The 25621-nt window shown below is 40.8% G+C and overlaps 1 protein-coding gene across 3 annotated transcripts in view; it reads left to right on the forward strand.

The window, feature by feature from the left end:
- Window positions 1-1234: 1234 nt before the first annotated feature.
- TRPC7 (transient receptor potential cation channel subfamily C member 7) overlaps window positions 1235-25621 on the forward strand; it is an 80391-nt gene continuing 56004 nt past the window's right edge. For 2 of the 3 annotated variants that reach the window (XM_069772318.1, XM_069772320.1), the window contains exon 1: window positions 9531-10361. In XM_069772318.1, the coding sequence (XP_069628419.1) occupies window positions 9537-10361 (825 nt within the window). In that variant the 5' untranslated portion in view covers window positions 9531-9536. Of the gene's footprint in view, window positions 1840-9530; window positions 10362-25621 lie in introns of those variants that run through there. The other variant, XM_069772319.1, reaches the window with a different exon arrangement.

Genomic DNA, 25621 nt, shown 5'->3' on the forward strand with positions numbered 1-25621 from the left:
GAATGCTGTTCTCCCCTGAGCCTGGTAGCATCCACATCCTTCTCATATGTTTATTCATCTGGGCCCTCCTGACTTTCTCAGCGAACTCCAAGAAGCCATGAATGGGGGCAAGAACAAAGCAGTCAGTGCATTTTAGAGGGCAGGAGGTATCAGCACAGGAAGACAGTGTCAAAACAGAGTGCAGTGAATCGTGCAGGTATGGGTGCCTCCCAGAATAGAGGTTAATATACTCTCCCCCTTATACAAGCTATAAAAGCTCTTAGTAGGAAAAGGCTCACCCTCCTCACAGTCATGAGTACAGCTCAGGCTGGTGATGGTAACTTAGCTGCCTGGGGATGTGGGATGAAAGCCCTGCACCAGCTGTCTTTAAGGGTTTCTGAAAGGCACAGTCTGGGATACTCTTATAATTCTGCTACAGAAGCCACACCAAGCTCTCAGTGGTCCCTGCTGAAATGGTCAGTGCCTGTGCCCATCATTTCCCTCAGGTGTTCCCATCAAATAACATCTTCAGCCGAGTTGATTACACAGATTCGAGGCTGAAAGTTGGTGAAAAATCTCCTCTTAATCAATGCCCTCGCTTCACCCAGTGCAGTGAGGGGGTGGGAGAAGGAGAATCTGGGGGCAAATCAACAGCCTGCCATCCTCTCGCGTGTGCTGCTCAGAGAGCCCTGCACTGCCTCCCACCGTCACCTCTCCAAGCAGAGAGTTTCCTCCAGGCTTAAACTCCCGGAGATACGCCAGGTGAGGCGGGCTGGCGTTATTTGGTAATTGCAATGGGGTGCGTGATGAGGTGGGGATCCCCGCGTCCGGGTAAGGAGGAGCGGGTGGGCAGGGGAGTTGCACGGATGGGGAAGGACAGGGAAGGTCATGGGCTTGGACAGCCCTGTGTGGCTGGAGCTATGTGGGAGGCGGTGGGAGCATCCGGGGGCGGGGGGGGGATCCTGGGAAGAACATCAGCTCTTACCGCTCGGGATAGAGCACAGCAGGGTGCACCGGCGCTCCCGGGTGCAGTTTGAAGTTGTTCGGCCAGCTCTCCTGTGCCAAGCAAGAGAGGAGATTGATTGCACTGACCGATTATTTTGCGTGCTGGTTTAATTCCCCCCCCCCCTTCCACTCCCGCCACTCACACATATACACCCCTCCTCGGCCACCCCCTATGAGACAAGATCTCTTAGGGAAGGCAGAAACCGATCTCAGCCTGGGCACGGCGGACGGGGAGAAGCGGCACTAACCACTCCCAGCGGAGGGGCGGCACAGCCGGATGAGGCAGGCGTGCGGCGTGTGAGGGGGAGAGACCCCGACGGAGCCCCCCGCCCCGCTGGGCAGCCTGCAGGCAGCCCTGCCCTCTCCAGGAAGGCTCTCTCGCCACGCCTGCTCTGGGGCAGCCCTTGGGAGGGCGCAGGGGCACTCGCCCAGCTCCGGTCGAGAAGGGGGCGCGCCGAAAAAAAAACAACAACCCACCCTCAAATCCACACCTTGAGGAAGACAACGGCGTGGGAAGAGGGGGAGGGAAGACTGGGAGGACAACGCGACCCACATGCCGACCGGGCAGCAGGTTTTTCCTCCGAGAAGCGAATCCCCGGCTCTGCCGGGAGCCTCTGCCCCAGCCGCGCCGAGGGGATAAGGATGAGGAGCCGCCTCGACCGCGCCAGCGGCGGCTGCAGCACCGCGGACAGCGCCCGCCCCGTCCGGCCGACCTGAGCGGGCGTTTCAGCACCGGGGACAGCGACAGCTTCAGCACCGCGGACAGCGGCAGCGCCATGGCGGGCCGCGCCCGCGCAGCGCCGCGCAGCGCCCCGCGCCTCTAGAGCGAAGCGGACCCGGCCCCGACGCGCACATGTAAGCTGCTGCCCCTGCGGGGAGCGGCGGGCAGCCGCGGGGGCTCTGCCTCTTTTCCAGAGCCGGCTGTCCTTTCAGCTCCTCTGAGAAGTGCCCTGGCTCTAACGCCAGTGCCTCGTTACGCAGCGGGAAGTTTTGTTGGGGTTAGAGGTGTCTCGGTGCGACTCAGTCTCCGACAAGCCCAAGTAAGGGGCTGGCGCAAGTGAGGTGGGTGGCTGCGTATGAGACTGGTTTGGCTTTCTACCCTTGGAATTTGTGCAAACGTGCTTGGCCTCAGCGTACCTCCAAGGGCTTGTTGCTTGTTACTGGCCACATGGTTTGGAGCCACGCTGTTGTCTTCTCTTGTAGCTGGGTGAATTTTTTAAGGGCTTGTTTTTCCTGGAAACAGTGTGGCCAAGGTGAAAAGAGGAAAAATGAAAGGTGTAAATGCGGGACGCTGTATCGTGCCTGTTGCAGCTTACTGGGTCTAACGGTTGTCAGGAGTCCTTCTCTCCTTCTCTCCTTCTCTTGTCTTGAAATAACTATGAAGTAAGCAATGAAAAGGGTGCAGCAATAGGGAAAAAACGAAATAGAGCCAGAACGGAGATTACCAGTTCTTTTTAGAGCTTTTTCTTTCCAGTAGAACTGTTTGTTGAAAATCAGCTTTACACTGCCCCCTGCTTGCACAATTAGAAATATCTTTTGTCGCTCTCCTCGGTAGTAAAAATTTATGAATGAACAGGTATTCTTCTGTTGTGTTCTCGGTATGATCTGAGCCTGAGTTTTGAAGTGCTTCAACAGTGAGGGTGAATTATTCCTGGTTCCCAAAGCCAGATTATAAAAAAAAAAAAAAAAGTAGGATTCATTCTTGTCATGGCAGTTCATTTGGTGGCCAAACACTTAATGAATGGACAATGGAAAAGAATGTAAAAATAGCCTTGATTTTGGTATAGCTATCTCACATGTGTTCTATGATACCTTTGTAATAATCAGTTATCTTCACAACCATATATTAAGGGGAAGCAAGGAAGGAAGGAAGGAAAAGACCCCCAGTACGTATATTGTAACACAAGAAGAAATTGAACACAAGAACCAAGGTGATTATTTTACAGTCTCTCCTGCTGTAAAAGTCTTGTATTGGTGTATGACATTGCTTTGGAATAGGAAAGAAAATGCTGATGCTTAGTTTATAAGAAGGGGGAGGGTGAGACAACTGAGCAGCAGTGGATGGGTTTTTCAGAAAGATAGCTGGTAGAAAGCCAAATTCCATTTCCTTTTTTCAAACCACAAGGCAGAGCTGCCTTCTTTCTAACAGAGATCAGGGAGAACATGAAAATTTAGATGCTGGTAAAGATTTGGTGGTCTGTCCTCAATGTTTCTCGGTTATTGGCCTCCAACCTTATGCTTCATGACAAGAAGATGATGGGAGTGTTAGTATGTATTATTCATCATCATCCTTTAATGACATGAGAGGCCTGGGTTGTCTTCCTGAATGTATCTCATGCTGCCATTTCTTAAAGGGATTTGAAAAGGTGTGGTTTTGCTGACTGCACCTGTACTTCCACAAGGACAGAGGCCACTTTTCAAAGTTTGACCTTAAATTATCATTTTCTTTTATGAGCAGTGGGAATGGTGGGGAGGGGATATTACTTCCTGCAACTGCTTTGTAGGACCACTCTGCAAGTGAACGAATATCTGAATAGAGCTAAAAAATTCTGTTAATTGTCCCTAGATATGTATGCAACTTTTCATGTAGGAGAATGCAACTTTTCATGTAGGAGAATGACCATGTTGCTAATAGTGTTGAATTAGTGCTTTGGACATCCCAAGATTAAATAAAATGACATGTAAGCATTTCAAAGCATAGAAAACTTTGGAATAAGCTGCTGTTAATCAAAAGCAACCACCCCAAACGATACTGAGTCTGTATACATAGTAAGTCAGCAATATGTGAAAAAAGATACTTAAAACTTTTATCTTAAAGGATAACATCTTGACTTAAGATAAGATTTAGAAGGCTGTTTAAGATATTGGAGAAAAAGAGGGTATCAGAGAGCTCTGGTAGTATATGCCTGTGCAGCATTTGGAATGCCAGAGTAGCCTATTGCATATAGGATAATAAATGTGTGCAGCTGTGTTCAGTCTGTGCTCCTGACTTGAAGTCTGGAGTCTGCTTCAAAATATGTTACAATTTTTTTGACTAAAAGATGCAACACCTTACTATTTCTGTTGTGAATAATTTGACTTACTCTTTCAAATGGATTCATTTCTATATCAATTTGTGTCTGCTTGTATAACTTAATTTCCTTAATTTTTGTTCATGTTTATAGTATGTCTTGGATGATCAGGTTTTCTATGTGGAAGCGAGGGTTAATAGAGGAAAATGGTCCATTTGATGTATAAGAGCTGTGTCAATTCCAAAGAGGCCTCAGGGAGTCTGCAGCCTTTATGTGCCCTGATTCTTTTTAGAAATATTGATGTAAGTAGAAAGAAAAATAATAAGTAAGGCATCAATCTGACAGTTTCTGAAGCTCTGCAGGAACCGAGGGTAATGCTTTCAAAATGGCTTTCAGAAACTTGCCTTTTCAACAAGACAGAGTCAATGTCTCATCAATGCCTACACTGATGGTTGCTTTACCCAACATGGGGCATAGTAATGGTTACATACCCTAAGTTTCTTCTGTAGTTTCTGGACAAAGGGGGCCATTGAAAAGGCACAGGGAGACTCCTGCCAAACTCTCTCCACTGAGTGAAAGCAAACCTAAAGTGTAGTCAGAGACCATAAGTTCCTAAAGCTGCCTTTGTAAATGCCCTGCTCAATTTTTAGGCTTTAAGACAAGTAAAGGTTGACATCACCTGAGAATTCCAGAATTGCCGCAGTACCTAATACCCATTGATTTCAATACCTATTCAGACTTCAGATGTTTTAAAAACTGAAGCAGATACTATTCAGCCTGCCCTGCATGCTTTTAAGGTTCTGGTTCAAAGCCATGTGTAAAAGCTCCAATTTCAGTTAAGGCCTTTGAACATTTTCTCCAAGCCTTAGCTCTGCCCATCCATTGGCTCTTGTGTGGGACCAGAGAGGCAGCAGAATGTCCTGTGTGGCATAGTCTGGAGCACTTTGGAAAGGAGGATCAAGGAGAAAGGACTTTTGCTGGGCTAACCTCAATATGAAGCAGCCCAGCTTCCTTCCTATGTCTACCTTTCCTACACGTCTAGCATTCAGACCAGTTAAGAGAGTGTGGTTGTGTCATGGTTTAACTCCAGCCAACAACTAAGCACCATGCAGCCGCTCACTCACTTAACTCCCTACCCAGTGGAACAGGGGAGAGAATTGGGAAAAAAGAGGTAGAACTCATGGGCTGAGATAAGAACAATTTAATAGAAAAGAAAGGAGGAAAGTAATAATGATAATAACAATAACAAAATGACAACAATAATAATAATAATAAAAGAATGGGACTATACAAAACAAGTGATGCACAATGCAATTGCTCATCACTCACTGACCTATGCCCATTTAGTTCCTGAGCAGCAATCCTCCCTGGGCCAACTCCCCCCAGTTTATATACTGGGCATGATGTCACATGGTATGGAATACCCCTTTGGCCAGTTTGGGTCAGCTGTCCTGGCTGTGTCCCCTCCCAACTTCTTGTGCCCCTCCAGCCTTCTTGCTGGCTGGGCATGAGAAGCTGAAAAATCCTTGACTTTATTTATAAACACTGCTGAGCAACAACTGAAACCATCAGTGTGTTATCAACATTCTTCTCATACTGAACCCAAAACATAGCACTATACCAGCCACTAGAAAGAAAATTAACTCTCTCAGCCAAAACTAGGACAGGTTGCAAAAAAGGAGAGTTTCAGCTTCAACAGTGTTTTCAGTGACACCACATGAAGAACAAATCTCATGTTACACCATGTTCCCTTTTCAGATGTTGAGTGTCTCAGCACCTAGTACCATCAGTGCAAGTTGCAAGGACCTACTCTTAGCCACTTTAATTAGAAACTGAGATGCTCCCAGAGGAAGATTTGTTAAAAGCCTAACCACCTTTCAGAAATTGCTATTCTTCTCAACTCGCCACAGGAGTCCAAACATCTTATGGCTCCCTCAGCTGCATAAAGCTGGATGTGCTTTGCTGCAAGCACTACTTAGGCCCTGAAATTTTTGTTTTTCTTTTCCCAGACCATTTTCTCTCCAACAACACTGCATACATTGGCATTCTTTCCTAGAAAAACACAATATTTAATTGCAGTGCCTGATGAGTTTGATCACTAGCTGTCTCAATAAAACATGCAAATACAGAGTAATTTCAATGCAAAGCACCTTTAAACAAAAATGGTAAGATAAATGCAATCAAGTTACAATTACTTCTTTTTAAGAGAGCATATTAGACACACTCAGTAAATATGATTAGTTCTAAACCTGCCGGCACATAACTGAAAAGCAGAACAGAAAAATTTGCCGAGTACAGTCATGACATTACAGTAGGGTTCAGTTTCCAAGATCTTCAGCTACTGCATATATTACTCTTTGCACTACCACTTCTCTATCACGATTCTGTGCTTAGGTCAAACATAATTATAACTTTCTTCTCAGAACAGGAGTTGATAGCTGAGCATTTCTCATGAAATTATTCAAAGTTAAAAGTATAATTTTTTATTCATCTCTTGTTCTCTATAAAGATGATAAAGTGCGATAGCTGAGATATTGATCTTCTCTGCTCATGAGCAAGACTAGGGGTCATAATTCATCTGAGGTGAAGCCCTCTGAATTATGGTGCTCTTGCCCTTACCTGCAGGCAGCAGAGATCAACTCTGTGGTGTAGGGACATCCCTACAGCACATTTATTGCAAGATAAATGTTGTATAGTAATTATCTTTTTGGAGGGCAGGTATGCTTTTCTGTTTCCTCTTTTTCTGATGCAATTTCTGTTGTTGGAAACAGTGTATGAAACCAGTGTTCTCTCTGAATTGAAGAAAGTGAAAAGAAGGTCTTTTTTTTTTTGGCATGTTATTACATATGTAACAAACGGGTGCAAATTAGCTCCAGGCCAAATTCTAACCTCTTTTCTCAGACAAAAATCTTAGAACTGAGCCAATGGTAATATTTTAGGTAGTTTTATGGTTACTTTGGGTGTGATTGTAAGGTTATCTGTCCCACCTATCTGGCTCCTCCTTTAGAGGTAATAACATATCAGGAGAGAAAAGTTTTTCTAAGAAAAAAAGAACAACGTATCAAGAATTATACTTGGACATCAGGCAAAATATCTAATAGATTCCTCACAGCTGGAAATGATCCGTATTTCTGAGTTGCTTCCAGTACTGACCATTAAATATAACAACAAATATAAGGTTGCCAAATATCTTGGCATACATGTTTTTTGAACATCAGAAAAGCCCAGTGGAATTCCTCCTGCTTGAAGCAGCTCTTGCAATTAACTGTCCTAAAATATTTAAGTGTGTGCAGCCCTGCCACACTCATTGGTCATCACTGAGTAGCTACAGGAGCTGGATTCGTTTCCACTTGATCCCAGCAACATTTGCTTAAGCCATCACCAGCTCATCCTTTTGAGTTGCTTAATGTTTTAAGAGGTTTAATTTCACATCCAGGAAATCCCAAGACTGCAAATGTGTGAAGTGCTTTCTGGTACTCTAAGTCCCCGTTTAACAAAGTCACAGTTCAGAAGTGTTTATTTGTATGTATGGTCCTTACTTGAACTCAGTAAGTCTTCAGTGCAGATTTAAAACTTAAATGCTGTCCTGAATAGCTAAAGGATATGAGCTCCAGTTTAGATAAGCACTTCTGCATATGGTTAAATACTTCATTTTAAGCACGTTAGCTCTCTTGGCCTCACTGGGACTGCTTCTGAGATGAAAGCTAATTGCTGGGGACATTGTGTGTGTGTGTGTGTATATGTATGTGTGTGCGCACGCACATGCATAAGAGTTTGCAAAATTTGGACTTCACTGAAGTCAATGGAACTTGTACTGTTGACTTCAAAGGGGCCCCATATTTACCCAAGGCATTTTGCTGCTTTAGAGACCTGTCTCCCTGTCAGTGTTAGATGTGTTAATGGTATATTTTTTTAGCTGTTATTGTTTTCTCTTATAAAATAATTCATGCAGTCTTGGGAATTAACTTACTTAACCGTATCTCCTTGATTATTCGTATGTCCCTCATCTCTGTGTACTGCTTCAACTTTCAACCACACTGGAAGGGATTGGTTTTAAGATTCATATAGCACTTTATCTCTCAGTGGAGCACAGGATGATATGTTCAGTTTCTTCCAGCTTTTATTAAGTTGTTATACTGATGCATCAAAGTTTAGCGGGACAGGTTCTTAATTATGAACCTCTCTTTCAACCATGTATGGTCACAAAATTGCTTTCTTAGGATTCGTTCAGATTTTAGTGTAGCTGCTAAAAATTTGCTTGAAATTCTTCAGTACTAGCTTTCTGTTCTAATTAAAATGATAGATACGTATGTATAATTTAGTTCCCTAAGAACAGCTACCTTCAGAATTTCTGTGTCTGGGCACTTTAGGTATTTGGGGTTTCTAATACCCTTTGTTTTCCTGGGTTTTTGCTTGATTCCATTACTCTTTTCCTAGATATTATTGAAGGCAATATAATCTACTCCACTTTGACTCCTGGCACCTTTCTCTCTCCTCATTCACAGCATTTTCAAAGTCCAGTAGTATTTTTTTTAGAGCAATACATGAACTGTTCATTGACTGAAGGTCAAAACTGACTTGGAGAACAGATGGATCATGGAAGGATGAACCTTTGCCACCCACTGAGCATTAACACCTGCTTATTTGTTACATCTGCCCACTGCAGATTAGAGGCTCCTGAAAATTTTACCCAAGTGATTTAGGACTTGCTATTTGGACTGAGTGCAAATGCTTTTTGTGAAAGAGGTGTTGGTTTTACCTTTTCACCCAGGCTGCACATTCTGTGGGCTTAGGATAGCAATTAACTCCACGTGCTTTGACTCTAAAAGAGGGACTTTGATTTTGTTGAGATGCTGCTGCAATAAAATTAAAACAGAAGAGCAACGTCGAGATGGTACTGAATACAAAGTGTGACTGTTTTAAAACCACAGATAGATTTAGGATTTCAGTTCATTTCATACAACGGCGTGTTTACTCCCCCTTGAGGCTGGTTGCACATTGCATCATTTTCTTTGGGCGTTCCAGAGAAGGCAGAATAAGAACAGTTTGTCTCCATCCCACCAACTCCAAGTGAAGATATTTCAGCCACATAATCAGTGGGGAAACTAATGACCCTTTCTGATCTGCCCTCTGTTTGTGGTCAGAAACCTGTGTTCTAGTCTTTCTGCAGTAGCTCTCTGAAAGATGCTTACTGGGGAGTGATGTGACTTTCTTTAGGGCTTGTGGCCTCAAGTATAAAACTCAAGAAGAGTAATTCAGAGAAATATTATGTTGTGTAATTAAGTTCTAAACAATAAAAATGGAAAACAATGTGTTCATACATTTTTTTTGGCTATTTCTCAAGTTAAGAATGTGCTGTATATCCTTGTTGAAATCCAGAAGGGTGTACAAGTCAGAATAGAACTTGTCTGCTGTTCAGGAAACTAATTTTCTTTATTCCACATCCTAAATGATTTCAAACAACTGGCCCAGATTATAGAAACCTAGTAAGATCTGATCATAATGAGACATTTCTAACCTTGTTTCAGGTTAAGTGAGTTTATGACTCTCCAAGAATATAACCAACCTTCCTTTCCCATTTTCTGCAGGTTGAGAAACAGCAATTATAAAAACATGCATCGAAGGCACACAACCCTTCGGGAGAAGGGCCGGAGGCAGGCCATCCGGGGCCCAGCCTACATGTTCAATGAGAAAGGCACCAGCCTGACTGCGGAAGAGGAACGCTTTCTTGATTCTGCAGAATATGGCAACATTCCTGTTGTGCGAAAAATGCTGGAGGAATCCAAAACCTTGAACTTTAATTGCGTCGATTATATGGGACAAAACGCCCTTCAGTTAGCTGTAGGGAATGAGCATCTGGAAGTGACGGAGCTCCTCCTCAAAAAGGAGAATCTCGCTCGAGTTGGAGATGCACTTTTGTTAGCCATCAGTAAAGGATACGTGCGCATTGTGGAAGCAATATTGAACCATCCAGCCTTTGCACAAGGACAGCGTCTCACACTCAGCCCCCTCGAGCAGGAACTGAGAGATGATGATTTTTATGCTTATGATGAAGATGGAACTCGGTTCTCCCATGACATTACCCCTATTATCCTTGCTGCCCACTGCCAGGAGTATGAAATTGTTCACATCTTACTTCTAAAAGGCGCGCGGATTGAAAGGCCACATGACTATTTTTGCAAGTGCAATGAATGTATTGAGAAGCAGAGGAAAGATTCCTTTAGTCACTCTCGATCGAGAATGAATGCCTACAAAGGATTAGCCAGTGCTGCTTATTTGTCTCTTTCCAGTGAAGACCCTGTCCTTACTGCTTTAGAGCTAAGCAATGAATTGGCCAGACTAGCCAACATTGAAACTGAATTTAAGGTAATTTGCCACTGTGCCTTTTTCCTTGGGCTGAATGTGTTCAGAGTACCGTATGTTTTACATGTTTGATCAAGTCTTGGTTTCCCATTTGAGGGGGGGCGGGGTGGAGGAAACAGAAGTTACAGAAACTGCCAGATGTGTTAACTACACATAGATTGAGATCACTGTGCATTCTCCAGTTAATAAATATTTGGAACTGAATATTGCATTTTATAGCAGAGACATCCTTACTTAGAGATTTTATGTTCCACGCTGTGATTGCTTAGAATCTCTAGATTGCAGCAGGAATAAAAATTAGATTATTACAAAAATGGAGACTCATTTTTTTGTAAGAAAGGTAAGTCTTTTTAATTGAGCAATCCATTTTAGAGGCAGGACTCTAAAGGTTGGTTTAATGGCTTAAGAATCCAGTACATCTAGTTCTGTTACAATGATAAAAGGTATATATCAAGCATTTTTGGTTCTCTGTAAAATAATTTAAATTGCATTGCATCTTAATGGTTTGGTACTGCATCTGTATATGATGAATTCCATGAAAAAGAAAGAGAGGAATGATCAAGAGATTGCTATGAGGTTTATCATCATGCCAAACATAACTGGAACTTGCAGAACTCTCTTAGAAGTTATTCAAGATTTCCATTATCATAATGAGTTTGTAAATGTCCAATGTCATTTGCATTATTTCTCTAAGTCATTTACGTGACATAAATAGCATTGTCTCCCTTTCTAAAATAAATTAGTCATGAAAAAACTCATTCTCAGTGGCTCAGTCATCAACATAAGACTGTTTTCTGACTTATGACTATTGTGCAGCTAACAATCACGATCAGTGACACTGGGATAATAAAATCTATGTTGTGAGTAAACTGGGGTAGGATACCTGCCAGGAATCCATTATTTTTAATTTAGAAAACTATTGAAGTGTTAAAGCATCCATTTCAGGATCTGTGGCTATATGCTCTCCAATTTAAAAGTGAGAAGAAAGCATGTTTTCAGGCTGTTGCCTTTGAAACTCTTTAGTAAGCCTCTAACAGGAAAAAAATGCGCAAACCACTGAGCTCTTTTGGCAATAAAATTAAGGCAAAATCTTGCAAACTCTTTTTACCCATGTGAATCAGAATTGCAAGGACACAATAATTTAAAAGAGAGTTTTTACTTGCATGGCATTCAGTGCTAGTGAAGCAACCTCATTGGGTTCAGTGAATCTGGCCGCTTGAGTGAGGGTTACTCCAGTGTGAAAGCACTGTGGGCTCACACCCACTGTTAACAACATTAATATCTCATTTATGTTCCAGCTTCTTTTCAGTAGAAAAATATATATTGTGTGGAGCATATGCAGCCTCAGTATTGCACGCCTGTCAGTTCTGATAAGTGTCTTGCTGCAGAAAAGTAAATCTATTTCTACCAGAATCCCTCCTTTTGTTCATAGAGCTGCCAATGTGGTCTAGACTGGCACTGGCAGGTACATGAATCCTCCAGGAGCAAACAAGCAATCAAATGTTAAATAGTCTCATGGTGGTTATACCTCCCCAGCATTGGCAAATGGATGCAAATAAATCAATACCGGCAAAACCATTAGAAACTCTTTGCCAAATTACTGTATCTCCAGGAAGGTTTTCCAGTTTCAGTGCCTTATTGGAAGGGTCTCTGCAACACACAAGTATGTGTGTTAGCAAAGTACCTCAGAAGTACCCATACCACTAGTTTACTTCAAAGTTGTCACATTCCTTTAGTATATTAATGTCTCCAGAAATAAGAAAAGTCTGGAAATTTTAATGTATTCTCACTGTAGAAAAAAATTAGATGTATGTATTTACACAAAAATATTTATTCTTATTAACATAATCAGTGTGATGTGGAATAGGGTATTAATAAAACAGTAGGGTTTTTTTCACAGAACATGACATTTTGAGAATTCATTTCTAGAAAAGAACACAATTGCTGAAAATGTATTTAAGATGACCACAAATTATGAAAATCTATGAAATCAGACAAGTTCATCAGGACTTCTTTTGTGCCTAAAATATACTGTCCTAGAATTTTGGGGTTTTATTGCTAAAGTTCTGTAATGGCAATTGGTGCTTAACAGATTTATAAAATTATCACTTGGAATTATTTCAGAATAGTTATTTATATGCAATCTTAGCAATACAGTTTTCAGGAGGTACAAAAGGTCTTTGAAACAGAAGGACACAAGTAAGATTTTAATAATGTAGGTGGACAAATAGTAATTAAGTAACCTCTGAAGAAACTCCTAGCATGAGCTAATTAAAATATGAACGCAGTGCCTCTCACCTGCTGCTTGCTGCCCTAAACCTCTTACGCAATAGCACCATTCAGTACTTCGGACTGAAGAGCCAGTATGTGCACTATGTTTTTAGAGAACATGAAATTTTTTAGCTGAGTTGCCTTTTTGTACAGATACGAAAGGTGAAACAAAACAGCCACATGAACCACTTCAAAGCAGAAAAGTTTCATTAGCTGTGGCTGGCCACAGTTTGAGAGAGACTCCAATGAAGATTACTAGGTGAAAATCATTTTATCCATACTTTTTTACAGTGGTGGAAGCTGAATAGATTGTTCTCATCCTAAATTGCTAAGATTCAGTTATACACTGCAGTTCTTATGAAATGTCTTTGCATAAGCATCGCACATCACTATGGGAGTACTATGGGAGTGGTTGTTAAGGTGAAAATGGGAGTCTGGACATATGCTAGATCACACTGCTGGCTTTTAGCAGCATTTCTGTTGACTGATGAATAGGTCTTTAACAGCAAGAGTAGATATTCTGGCTATCAGCATGGAGTGGATATACTGCCCTATTGAACTCCTTTCCTGATGTGTTGATTTTGGCTCAAAACCAAGGTCAAGACAGTCAGCTACTATGTGGCTTCCCACATGCTGAAAAGAATAATAACAGTGGAGACTTGGAGCTGGAAGAAAGAGGGAAGTTGTCAGAGTCAATCAATGCCGATGGTTTTACTGGAGCAGATATTCTATTGGGGTAAATCAGTGCTTTTTTCACTACAGCGTAGATGAGGCCACAGAAGATGAGGACTTGTCCCAGTATTTAGAACAAATGTTTGGATCAATGTTGCTGTGCCATTATTACAAGCAAATGTCAGTTTTTGCAATGCTTATTGAAGAGGAGGGGGAAAAAAAGTGGAATAATGTTACATTCACATAGAAGTAATTTCATTTTTTCCCTTGAATTCTCTAGTGCCAAAATCTTGCAAAAAAGTTTTCTTATTAATGGGAGAAAACAAATTGCTTTGAAAGATGTAGTCCACAAGTCTAGAAATAAATAATCCCCATTCCCCAAAATAAGATGAAAAATATTGAACTGGTCAATTCCACTGAAAATACTAGCAATGTGCTTGCATTAAATGTCCTGGCAATTAGCCTAGAAATGGGGTGGGTAGGAGACCCCTCAGAGGTGGATTCTTGAAATTTCAGAATAGAGAGAAGTAAATGTCAGAGTCACTGTGTGTGTTTGCAGTCTCTGTGCAATGATACCCTTCCATAGTGGAGGCAGCCCAAGTTGAAAAAACAACCTTAATTCAGTCCTTTGCCTTTTTTGTATATCTTGTTTGAAAGCATAAAATTAAGAACCAGTTCATGACTTTCTCATTCTTTCCAATTTTCATTTTGTGTTTAAAAAAAATAAATCAACATCCACAGGAGCAAGGGTAATACAGATTTGGGGCCTCATTTATTCCACTGGATTAGGCCCTTGGTCTGTATTGCCCTTGGAAAGAGAGAAAGAGAGGGGAGCCTTCCTCCCTGGGTGGACTAGTGACCATGCTTCTGCAGACTGGAGGCACTACTGTGTGGGAAACTGAGGGGTTTATTTCAATTAAAAATCAAAAGTAGAACTAAAACAGAAATCTAGAACAAAGTTAATGTGCTTCGTGATTTTCCATAAAGCATGGAAAACAGCCATTAGGCCAGTGATTAAAATATGAAGCTCTTTCAAGGGAGAAAACATGTAAAGTCAGCCCAGCAGAGCTAGGACCCCTCTAGTCCACCCAGGGAGGAAGGCTCCCTGCTCTTTCTCTCTCTTTTACTCAAATTGAAAAAAATCTGTGTACACTCCCATTTCTTTCAAAGTTGGCAGACCCTGGGCCTGAGTCATAAAGCAAATAATTCTTCTCTCATCTACCAGTGTATTCTGTTTGTTTTGCTCATGTTAGTAGGCTTGATGTCACTTCCAGTATGAATAACATAGCCAGTTTCCATATGAACAAGTCATCACGCGTGAGCCAGGCTGATGAGAAGTGCTGTCCTCTTTGGTCCAGAGAAATCGATCTTCCCTGTGTCACCTTGGCGTGAAACCATATGCAGATGTGTTCACAAGTTGCCAGCTGTCCACAGCCAGGTGACTCGGTTCTAAGACTGGAATATTAAAAGCCGAGTCAACAGAATCATTTTTATCTGTCCATCAAACTCCTTAGGAGATTACATTTCTAGCAAAGAGTCTGCAGGAAATGCCCTTGCAACTGTCTTCAACAACAGTATTAGGCTTAATGTTACTATCCGCACCCTGGAAGCAGTGAGTGAAGCACAAAATAATAGCTCTCTTTACTGTTTTTTAAAGCTGTGACTGTGCATTCCTGTTCCTGGTGAGATCCCACTCTACACCCAGGTCTGTTTTACAGCCTTGCACGCTCTCAAAATAGACTACATGCTTGTGTACATCAGGAAACGTCCTTGTAATGAAGACAATCAGCCAATTCATTCCATTTACCAATCCAGACAAATTAAATTACAGAATCACAAAGGAGGCTATGAAAAGATCTCACCAACCATAAATGGTAAATAAGATCTCAGCTCCTGCTGATTAAAAAGTTATCGAAGGCATGATCAAAACCACCACCTGGAACACATATGGTGCATGGTCTTTGTTTACCAATGCTACCAACGTTGTCAGTTCATTTACTACAGAGTAACATGGTTTGTTTCTAAGTTATATGCTTCTCGCTGTCCCTTTTCTTTTAACTGTTGTCCTTTCTCCAAAAAATGTTGGGATCCAAAAGCAGACCCTAGCTGTGAGCCTGCTCTTGCGTGCAGGTGAGCATCATGTCCAGGCTCAGCTGGCTGATGGACTGCAACTGGCTGCTATGCTATTTGTGGGGAGTGATGGCTTGTGTGGCAGCAAGTCAAGTGTGTAGATGCCTACAGAGATGTGCCTGCTAGGAACTGCTTGTTTTTTCACTGGGGCTGCAGTCATGTAAAACAGCTGAGGCTCAAATCCCTAAATTCTCGTGATGCTGAAAGAATGGCAAAACAACCCTGGAAGGTCAGTGACTTGTATCCATTAGGGATAACGTGACATTCCTGCAGCACAACTCTTGCTCCAGTTAGCCCCACCTTTTTTCTACCTAAATATAAATTGTTAACTTCACAGAATGTGCTTCGCCTCAACTTCTTAAAATGACCTTGTAAATTTTCCCAGTATTTCTGGCTTTATCTCTGCAAATGAGAAACTGGGACCAGATCCTGCACTTTGAGGATGACACCGTACTGCTGTTGCAAAGTAATAAGCACTGACATATCTAGTTATATACTGCTGAGAAGCTGCAGCTTTTTAGGTTTTGTGGCTCTGCAGCATTGAAGAAGACCTCCTAACCTCTTCATTTCTCAGGCCATCTGCAAATCAATCATGGGCATTACTGAGGATAAATACATCAGAGATTGTAAACTGCTTCCTTTCCCCGTATTGATTGCTAAACTTGGTGAAATATGACTTAATGAAAGAAGTCTAACTCTTCAAATACAAAATAAATGGGGGAGAGAATATTTTTTAATTTGTAAGAAAATAAGAGGAGATGGTAATAAATATAGAGAAAATAAGATATACAAATTATGCGAAGGCCTAAGGAAACTTGGAAAGAAGAGCTGACTGCAAAAGTTGAACTTTGCAGTCCCAACTGGGAAACATTTCAACATGAAAAATACATGCTGCATGGAGTTAAAAAAATCATTATTAGATTAATGCTTTTTGGAATGAGTGATAAAAAACTAGGAAAGGGCAGAAAACATTGGGAAGCAAAATAGTAGGAAGGGGAAATATTTCGTGGGAACGGAGGATAGCAGTGGACTTGGAAAGAGAAAAATTCTTGACAACCATCAGGCTGTAAACCAGTAAGGCTGTACTTAGAAACTCTGCTTCCTACTTAAACTGAACAAACTCTTAGACTTGTTTGCTCTCAGAACTGACTGATTGGAGATAGCCCCTGAAACTCATCTCCCATTAAAAAAAAGAGATTGTTGTGGGAACCTCCTTAATTAGTCTCATGAACACTCTTGTAAATCAATCACTTAATTTTTCCACTCTGACCCATTTTTCCTTGAGCCATCCTGTTATCCCTTTGTAACCTCTTGCCTCAACATACTCTCTGGCAGGCATGTTGCTTCTGATATGTTTGGGAACACCTTTTAAGACTCATATTTATTATTTCAGCAAGATGCTCTTTGAGGCTTTAGTGTTTTTATCTGGCCTTTCTTTAGGTTTTCATTTAATTTTCCAGATTTTCTGTTCTTTTCTATTTTTTCTTCCAGACAGGACTTGTATTTTTTAAAGAGATGTCTTTTTACTTGTGCATCTTCCTTTTTTTCTGCTGTTTCACTTTGCTGGGTGTTAGGAAGAGAAGACAGAAGGAAGCTTCAGAAATCTGGCCTGGTATGCAGAATATATTGACTCCTTTTTACTACTGTTTTTATTTTCTCCTGCACAAGTATCATCAATCTTACCTCATTCCTGTTTTGAAAATTAAGTATCACCGTTATAAATACTTTTGAGTATATGAATGGCCACTATTCCCAGGTGATCGGCTCTTGCACCAGCTCCTGTACACAGCTGTGAAGCAACTTTTATTTCTCCTCCTGTGAGTTTTCTGACAACCACTCCAAAAAGCAGCTGCTTGGGAATGAAAACCACCTCTTCCCATCGCATCCCTTTCCTCTCCTACCTCTTCTGACTCTCATTGCTAAATTTCTAATTGAGAGAGCAGGCCACTGGGTCACTCAGCTTTATCCCAAATTAATGCCTGATGACACTGGGCTTTGATGGGGCTGGTCCAGAACATCCCTTTCAGACCCTTTTTGTGTTGCAGTTCATGTTCTAATTAGCTTGTTCTCTGCTTCTCCTGTTGGCTCTATGCTACTTCTGTACCCTCAGCTTCTCACAGGGAGATCCCTGCTGCCTTTGAACCCATCTTGATACTCAAAGTCAAAAGGGTGACTCTCTTTTTGACTTTTTTTACCTAAATATGCATGATACCTGTGAAAGAACAGAAATGTATACCTTGCTAAATGCATTTACACTGCTAGTGCACAGTCAAAAGAGTTGAGCACTTCTGTAGACATGATGAAAACTGCTATTTGTAAAGTTATGCTAGTAAGCTATAATCTTTTTTTTCAGTTTTTTTGGATATGAACTTTTCCAGGTCAGTCTTTAACAAGAACATTATTTTTTCTTAGAGATGGAGTCAGGGATGTGGTTTGGTGTTTTTTAGCCTTAAAAAAGAACTTTTTGTTCTCCCCCCTTCCGCCCCCCTCACCTAAAAGCCAATTTTCTCTACTGCCTTGAAAACATGTGCATTTAGAAGCTACAATTCTTTTTTTCAATTTTCACTTGTGCAAAGCAAATGCATAAGTAGGTACAACCAATTACCCAACTCATAATACAGGAAAGAATCAAGTCCCAGTAAAGCAGGAAAACAAATTTCCTATTATTAAAATTTTAACTTATTGTTGGAACAAATTAGGCATTAAAGTAAGAGAGGAAATTAAAAATGATCACAGAAATAGCCTGGGAGAAGGAGAATATATTGAAGCCTTGTAGCGAAATTTGTGTTTGGCTCACTGAGTGGGATTCACTCTGTACATGAGGAACTCATTCTCCGTGCTGTTCTTTTTCAGAGACAAACCCACCAATAATAGATGCTACATCAAGTTTGTCTTGAGGGCTAAATTAATTAATTGCAGATATGTTTTGCATGGATATATAGCAGGGACTGTGGAAAATGGATGTAGAGAACCCTTCTGATCTTAAAAAAACACCAAATTTGTGACTCTCTTATTGTTCTCTTTAAATATTTATAAATCAAGAAATATCCTCTATATTTTGAGAGCTGTTTTTGTAAGTGCTCTTTCTATGCCTGTTCTGTGATTAAATCATTTTCTGCCTGGCACACTGCCCAAGCAAAATGGTTTTAAAATGTTGCATGAGAAGAAAATCTCCAAAGCTTTTCAGAGTGGTTTAGAACTGATGCCAAAGCTGTGATGCCTGGAGCTGTCTTGAAAAAAAATATATTTGTATCTGCGAATGCGAAGGTATCTTAGCATCTGTCTATGTCTATTCACAGTAAAGCAGAGTAGTAGATGTTGTGATTCATAGTGAAAGGTATAACTCAGCCATCCACAACCCACACCTGCACCTGGAAAAAATAAGACCATTATTCAAGAAAGTTGTAACTCTAGTGACAGTACTAGCCACTGAGCAATCACATAAAATTGGATCCTGGCCACTGCCTACAAGGTGGATGATACCTACTTTGTGGATGATAGAGTGACAGTGTTGTTAAAATATCCCAGCTAACTTTGGTCAAAAAAGAAAAAACTCTTTAAAAGTTGACAAAACACATTCTACAGGAAAATGTTCTCTTCACTTTCCCAGAAGAAAAAGCCCATGTCTCTCCTTTGAAACAGTGGAGGGGAAAAAAGATTCTTTCGACACATCAAATCAGAGACAATGCATCAGTGTAAGAAAATCTAATATTTTAGTTAATTCCTTTAAGGGTTTTGCTCCTCTCATAAAATTGTCTGGAGGAAACTTTTGGAGGAAACTTTTGGTATTTGGAGATGGCAAGACAGAAGCAACCCTGGAAATATCTGAATATCCCAGAGAGTACAGCTGGGATACTTTTGTTTCCCGTGAGGCTACTCTAAGTGAGACTTTTGGCAATGCCAGTTTGCACACCACCAGTGCAATGTTTATTACCCTTTACAGATCCTTGGGAAGCGATTTCTAGTCTGCTCAGTTAAGGATGAACAGACTTGCAACTGCGGCACTTACAGCATATTATTTGCAGTTTGATTGCACATAACAGCCCTAATACTAGAGCAGGATTCCAGTTTAGGTGAGCAACAGACATAATCATAAAAGTATAAAATAACATGGGACAATAATAATAATAATTTATTATATTTATTATACTAATTAATATCAATAATCATTAATAGGAGACAACACATGGGTCCATAAGCAGGGTGGGAAGGGGATAGCAATGGAAATGGTTCACATAATGAAGCAGCACAGCAGCTGTTCCACCATTGTCAAGTATTTTGGAAGCATTTTCAAGTAGATAAGTTTTAAGCCAAATAACACAACATTTTAGCCAGGTAGAGAGACAAGTGCAAAATCTGGAACCAGATGGAACTGAGCATATTTCAGTTGCTTTAAGGTAATTTTGCTCCTGGGATTTCAGTGTTTCCTTACAAATAAGCAGCCCATCCTCCATCAGGAGTGCATTTCTGTTGAGTTGAAAAATCCCTATTAATGGACACATTTTTAAGGGACCCTCAGGGAAGGAATTGGTAAAGGTGGTGAGCAGAGTTAACTCCCTTACATGTAAATAATCCTGGGAGGAATCTGTAGGAAAAGAGGAGAAACCCCAGCAATATTAATGTGTTTGTTCCTCCCCTGCCAGAAACGTCTGATACTAAATTTCAGAATCTGAAGCAACTACACTCCAGTAAATGGGTGGCACAGGGGCTGTCAGTGTGCTTTCTCTCTGCATAAATGTCTGGTGACTTCTATTTTTCTTCCTCTTGTAGTCTGCTGTACTGATTATATTAAGTCCAGATTTTCCATATAGTTCTTAAACCCTGGGTACGATGAGGAATTTAGAAATTAATTTTTGTTATGTAAGGTGACTTTTATAAATCCTTCTGAACTGCCAAGGCCTAGTGGCAACTAATTTTACTGAGCCATGATTTTCAGGAAATATATTTGTGTGTGTGACATCTTACATAGAGTAACTTGGAGCATATTGAATATATTTAGAAGAAAGGGGTTTAGAGTTCAGAGATCTCCTTTTCGTTCTTCTTGAACCTGAACTTTTGATAGTGAATACAAGGAGAGAGTTGTTTACCTTTGATATAGGCAATCTCTGAATATTTTGTAGTCAGGGTGAAGCATAATAAAGCTTGTAACATGTTAATGAGGAATATAAGCGTTTTGACTAAGTAGAAGGAAAAAAACAACTGACATTTTGAGATAATTTGCTGTGTGTGGAGGGGATCTGTATGAAGGCAAGGTTAAATACAGAGTTATATTAAGTTAAAGTTACTGTGATAGAAAAGCAAGTGAAATAAGGTTAAATTAAATGAATATAGTGCCCATGTGCGTTGTGGAGTCATACACACCACATATAGCTGAGTAAAGAACAGTAGGTAGCTGGTATGAAGATTTAAGTGGTATTTAACTGGCTTTTGGGAGCTCTTTTAGCAAAAGTGAGGCTGTGATACCTGGTCCTCACCCTGTTTCTGCTTCTCAGAGACAAGGAGCGAAGAAAATTGTTTGGGTTTAGAGATGACTGATTTTAGGAATGAAGATGATTTGCCTGCACTGTGTTTGTCTTTTGTGTGCAAGCACTGCTCTACAACAGCTTTTTGAGTACAGATGCTTGGAAGGATGAATCTAACAGACACAAGGACTGTCACAAACCCAGAGACAGGCAACAAACAGTTTAGAAATACTTTCAAAATTTAATTACACATAAAAACTTCAGCTTACCACAGTGTTACTAATTTCACATTTTGTATTTTATAACAACTTTAACATGGGAGAAAAGCCCCAGTAGTTGGCAAAATCATGGCTCATTTGACCATTGTATCATCTTCAGGTTTGCTGAACCCGAAGATGATTTCTTCCTCACCCTTTGAAAGAAATATGTACAGTGAAGCTGGTGGACTAACCAGTGGGTCTGATCCGAGGCTGACCACTGCTCATGGATTCCTCTCTTTATACAAATGAGGAATAACAGATCGCATCTTGGATTAAGAGATCTGTCACAGCTAACTAATTGATCAGCAGTTACATCAGTTAGGTAGGATTCATGCTCTACCACAACCTTTCCCAACGATCTGGGCTATCCCACAGAAATTTACCTTTGTCTCTCCAGTCTCTAAGGAATAAAGGGGAGACAAACTCCTCCGTGCCGCCTCTCGCTGTTCTGCTGGCTGCCCAGCCCAGGTGCCAGAGGACTTTCTGTTCGTGCGGGCAGTTGGATTCTGCTGCGGCAGAGCCGAACAGCCCAGGACTGCGCTCAGCCATGGCCCTCGCTGCCGCTCCGGAGAGGAGCAGCTCGCATTTCTCTGCCAGGTTTGCAGCCAGCTGCTAGTAGCACTGTGATAAATAGGGGGAATGATTTGGCCAGTTGCCTGTGTTTAGTTAACAGTGACAGAGTGTTTTCCTTTCTTACCCACTGAGCGTGCAAGACAAAATGAGTCCTGGTATCCAAAACCGGTGCACCTACTCGATGGTAATGCAGGGAGGGCTCCTGCCACTTGCAGCTGGCCGTTTTGAAAGGAAAGGCACGTTGGTCCTTTCCATCCTGGTTACTGGATCCTCTGCAATGAGTACAGAGCTTGTATGACTTTGAGCTTGCCCTTGCTAGCACACTCACCATTTGTCTCAGAGAGTTTTCTCAGAGCACTTACTGATATAAAATTACATAGTAATACAATTACCCTTCCTCCTCCCCTCAGCACAAAATGATACGAAGATGGGTATACTCTAGAGCGCCGAAGACAAAGACATTTTTCAGAAAGACAAAATCAAATTATTGGTGAGGGAAGCAGACAGAAGATGATGCTATCACTATTGCAATATCAGTCCAATACGATATTGATAAGCTTTGTGTTTAATTAGTAATGCCAAATGCCCAAACATTCAGCTAAGAACCAGCACTGGTTTTTAGGGAATAGTTAGGACCCGGGCAGTTTATTATGAGCAAGATGACTGGTTTCCAAAGACTGCCGCTCATTATTCTCTTTGGGCAAGGATATCTACTGGAACTACAAATGAGCATAATTAGGACTATTACTCTGAATAGAATAATAATACTAGATCAGCAGATGGGAGAATGGAGTCAGGTACGTTTATCCAAGGCACTGTAGGGAATTAATATCGTATTAATGAATGTAAACAAAGTAACATATTCTGAGGATCTCAAGTCCAACATTAAAGAGGATGCAGATGGGAAGTGATTTAGTTTATCTTTCATTGTGTTGTTAATTGTTGTTATTGTAGATAATTATAATGAACTCATCCTCACTGCGTCTAGGCAGACTATCCACTGGATTGTGGATAAACAGGAATGGTATACAAACAATTTTATATTGCCACAAAATGGTGCTAGGTACTTTAATGTCTATGGGTTTTTGGCATTTACATGATCAAAAATGGCAATTTCCTGGAATATAACTTGTTGCAGGGAACTTTACACCAGTGCAGCATGGAAATTGCTCATTGCCAAGTGTGTCATTTCATTGTCACTAACCAACCCCAGGACTGGGACTCATTTCAGAACAAAGAAATGTAATTACACTCTTTTTATATTCGTATTTCTGTTTAAGATAGTGCTGCAGTATCACTTCTAAGTGCTCTTCTTAGAGCAAGGATGATGTCCATATGGTCAAGAGTGCTCTGTGCCAGGACTCTGCAGCTGGGATCACATTTTTCCAAAGTGCTTGGTTGCTGCTTTGATGCTGTGGGGACCAGAATTTCATTCCCTCTGATGCTTGTGACTAGTTTTCCAAGGAGCTGTTGTTGCTGGACTTTGGGAAATGTGGTAGTTGTCTGTCTGAGATCTGGAAGACATATAGTTATTTTAGTTCTCGATGTAAGCTGCGTCATGGCTCTCAGTTAAGCCAGCGTTCACTTGCAGGCTGGATTTAGAAGCAGTCTTTCTCCTGGTATGCAGATGCAGTTTGTAGCCAAAATCCCCATGAGAAATGAGACTCACAGCACCTTTGAACATATAAGTGTGTTCCTTAAGCAAGCTGAAAGTGCCAAATTTAGCTCAGCTTAGGGGATAGATGTAGCTGTGTTAAGCAAATAATTGCTTTAGATTTAAATCCATTATTTTCTCCCTTTTTTTCCCATCTGGTTTTCAGGAAACATAGGGGTTTCAAGCAGCTGAGCTGAAAAGAGCCACACAATTGAAGGAGAGCAGCTAATGCATTTAGTGCAAGGAAACTATCTATTCAGTCTCAAATTGTATAGAAAATGTGGATCTTCCCCAGTGGTGCTTGTAACAGACAGATCAGGAATGTAATAAACATGGGAAAATGCCAGAGAGGAGAAGTATGGATGGCATGTGAAATGAGGAGCTTGGCCCAGAGGTAACTTTCGTGCTTTGATACATCTATCACATCAGAGCGGCAGATTTGCTGCCTGTTGTCTTGTGTGTAAGTGTGTGCTCTGTTGAAAACAGAATAGGTGGCAAGAAAAAGAAGTTAACCCCAACACTGCATTGGACTCCTGCCCTTGTGAAATGCATCTGGGGGTAAAAGAGGAATTCTTCTGCATGATGATAAAAGTAACGTTGAGATAAATGTTCCTCTAATGCAAGAGGCATTTGCATTTTTAAAAATAAGAAAAGCCATTTCTCAGTGTCATGTTCCCACACAAGGAGCAAGCAAATATTTGAAAATAATGGAGAGAGATTTGGAATCTTGCACTGCATCATCATGAGCTTGATTTTACTGCTGACATTAACAGATCCTAAAGTCTTCTTCACCAAGAGAATTAGCAGAGTATTATTTTGAGATGTGTAGTTTGTATTTAATAAAGAGAAGCTGTTGACAGGACACAGGGAGACAGACCCTTTCCTTCACTGAACGTGTGTATTCCCCACATTTTGCATGCCAAAATATTTAGTTAACACCTCTGTATAGCCTGTCCTGTTTCTGTGACATCCAGGGACTTGATAATTTATCTTCTGAAAACAGGTGTTTCAGCATAAACATTCAAATGAGCTTGGGAAAATCTGCAAGAAGGTAAAAAAACCACCTTTTATTTAGCTGAGGAATTAAAAGCATGTGGCTTATTTGTGACATGGGTTTGAAAGCCAGCTGAGATGATGTGAAAGAGAAGTACATCAAGCATCAAATGCCATCTTATGTTGAAAAGCTGCTATGCCAACCTTGAGAATTTAAATACTCTAATTTAAAAAAAATTATTGTCAACCAACATAATTTCTGTTCTAAGTATATTTAAATATCTTCAGAGACTTGGAATAGGGTTTTAGTTCTATACTGAATAGCACTGATGTTTCTGCACACATGCGTGCTATGGAGATGCTCAGTAATGGTACTTGTCAGGAAGAAGGTGACATTGTGGGAAAGGAGTAGAGGAGATGGAGGTGTTCTTATGGCAACTTCTTAAACGCATATTTAAAAAAAAAAGATTGTACTTTGTTCAGGGTGAGAACTTTAAACAAGTCAAGTGATTCACTAATTTCAGCGTAGAGAGAGTTCACAGGTACAAGAAATTTATTTTAAGTTTCAAATAGAAAAAAATCAATATAAGTAATAAAAAAAGTTGAGAGTGGACTGCTCCTGCAATTTCTTATTCTAAGGAATCTAAAACTTTGGCTGAAGAGTCAAGAATTGTGTTCAGTCTCAGTCCTTAGCTTCCTCCTAGGATTATGTGAATGGATTCCTGGCTTTACTTCCCCAAATAATCCATCCATTAATTTTAGATTAAAAAAGAAAAAAAATGCATTTTAAAGAATTGTTTCAAGGGGATATCAAAGTGAAGTATTTTGCATTTTCCAATGTTTTTATTGATGGAAAGAGCTTGCAAAATTTATTAATTGGTTTTGGTTCCACAGAAGCTGTGTTTATGACAAAACCAAACAATTTCCCAGAAGCAGTTATCAGTAGAGTTGGTAGATACATAACAGCTAGAGCGCAAAAGAGTAGAACCAAAACAAGGAGGTACAAACCTATCCTTTCTGCTGCTTTTGACAGTTCCCACTTTAAAGATCTTGGAACGTTATTGTTGAAGGTTACGCATATGCCTGGACCTGTGAAGGATGCTGTAAAAGCACAGTAACAAATTTTAACGGATTTTTTTAACTCTGCCACAGAAACTATTAACACCACCTTGGCTATCAAATCCTTAAGGATTTGATATATCTACCAGTCCATAGGTATAAGGTGAAATCCAAAGTCAGTGGTTTGAT

The sequence above is a fragment of the Haliaeetus albicilla genome, chromosome 27, assembly GCF_947461875.1.
Source record: "Haliaeetus albicilla chromosome 27, bHalAlb1.1, whole genome shotgun sequence".
Classification (NCBI taxonomy): domain Eukaryota; kingdom Metazoa; phylum Chordata; class Aves; order Accipitriformes; family Accipitridae; genus Haliaeetus; species Haliaeetus albicilla.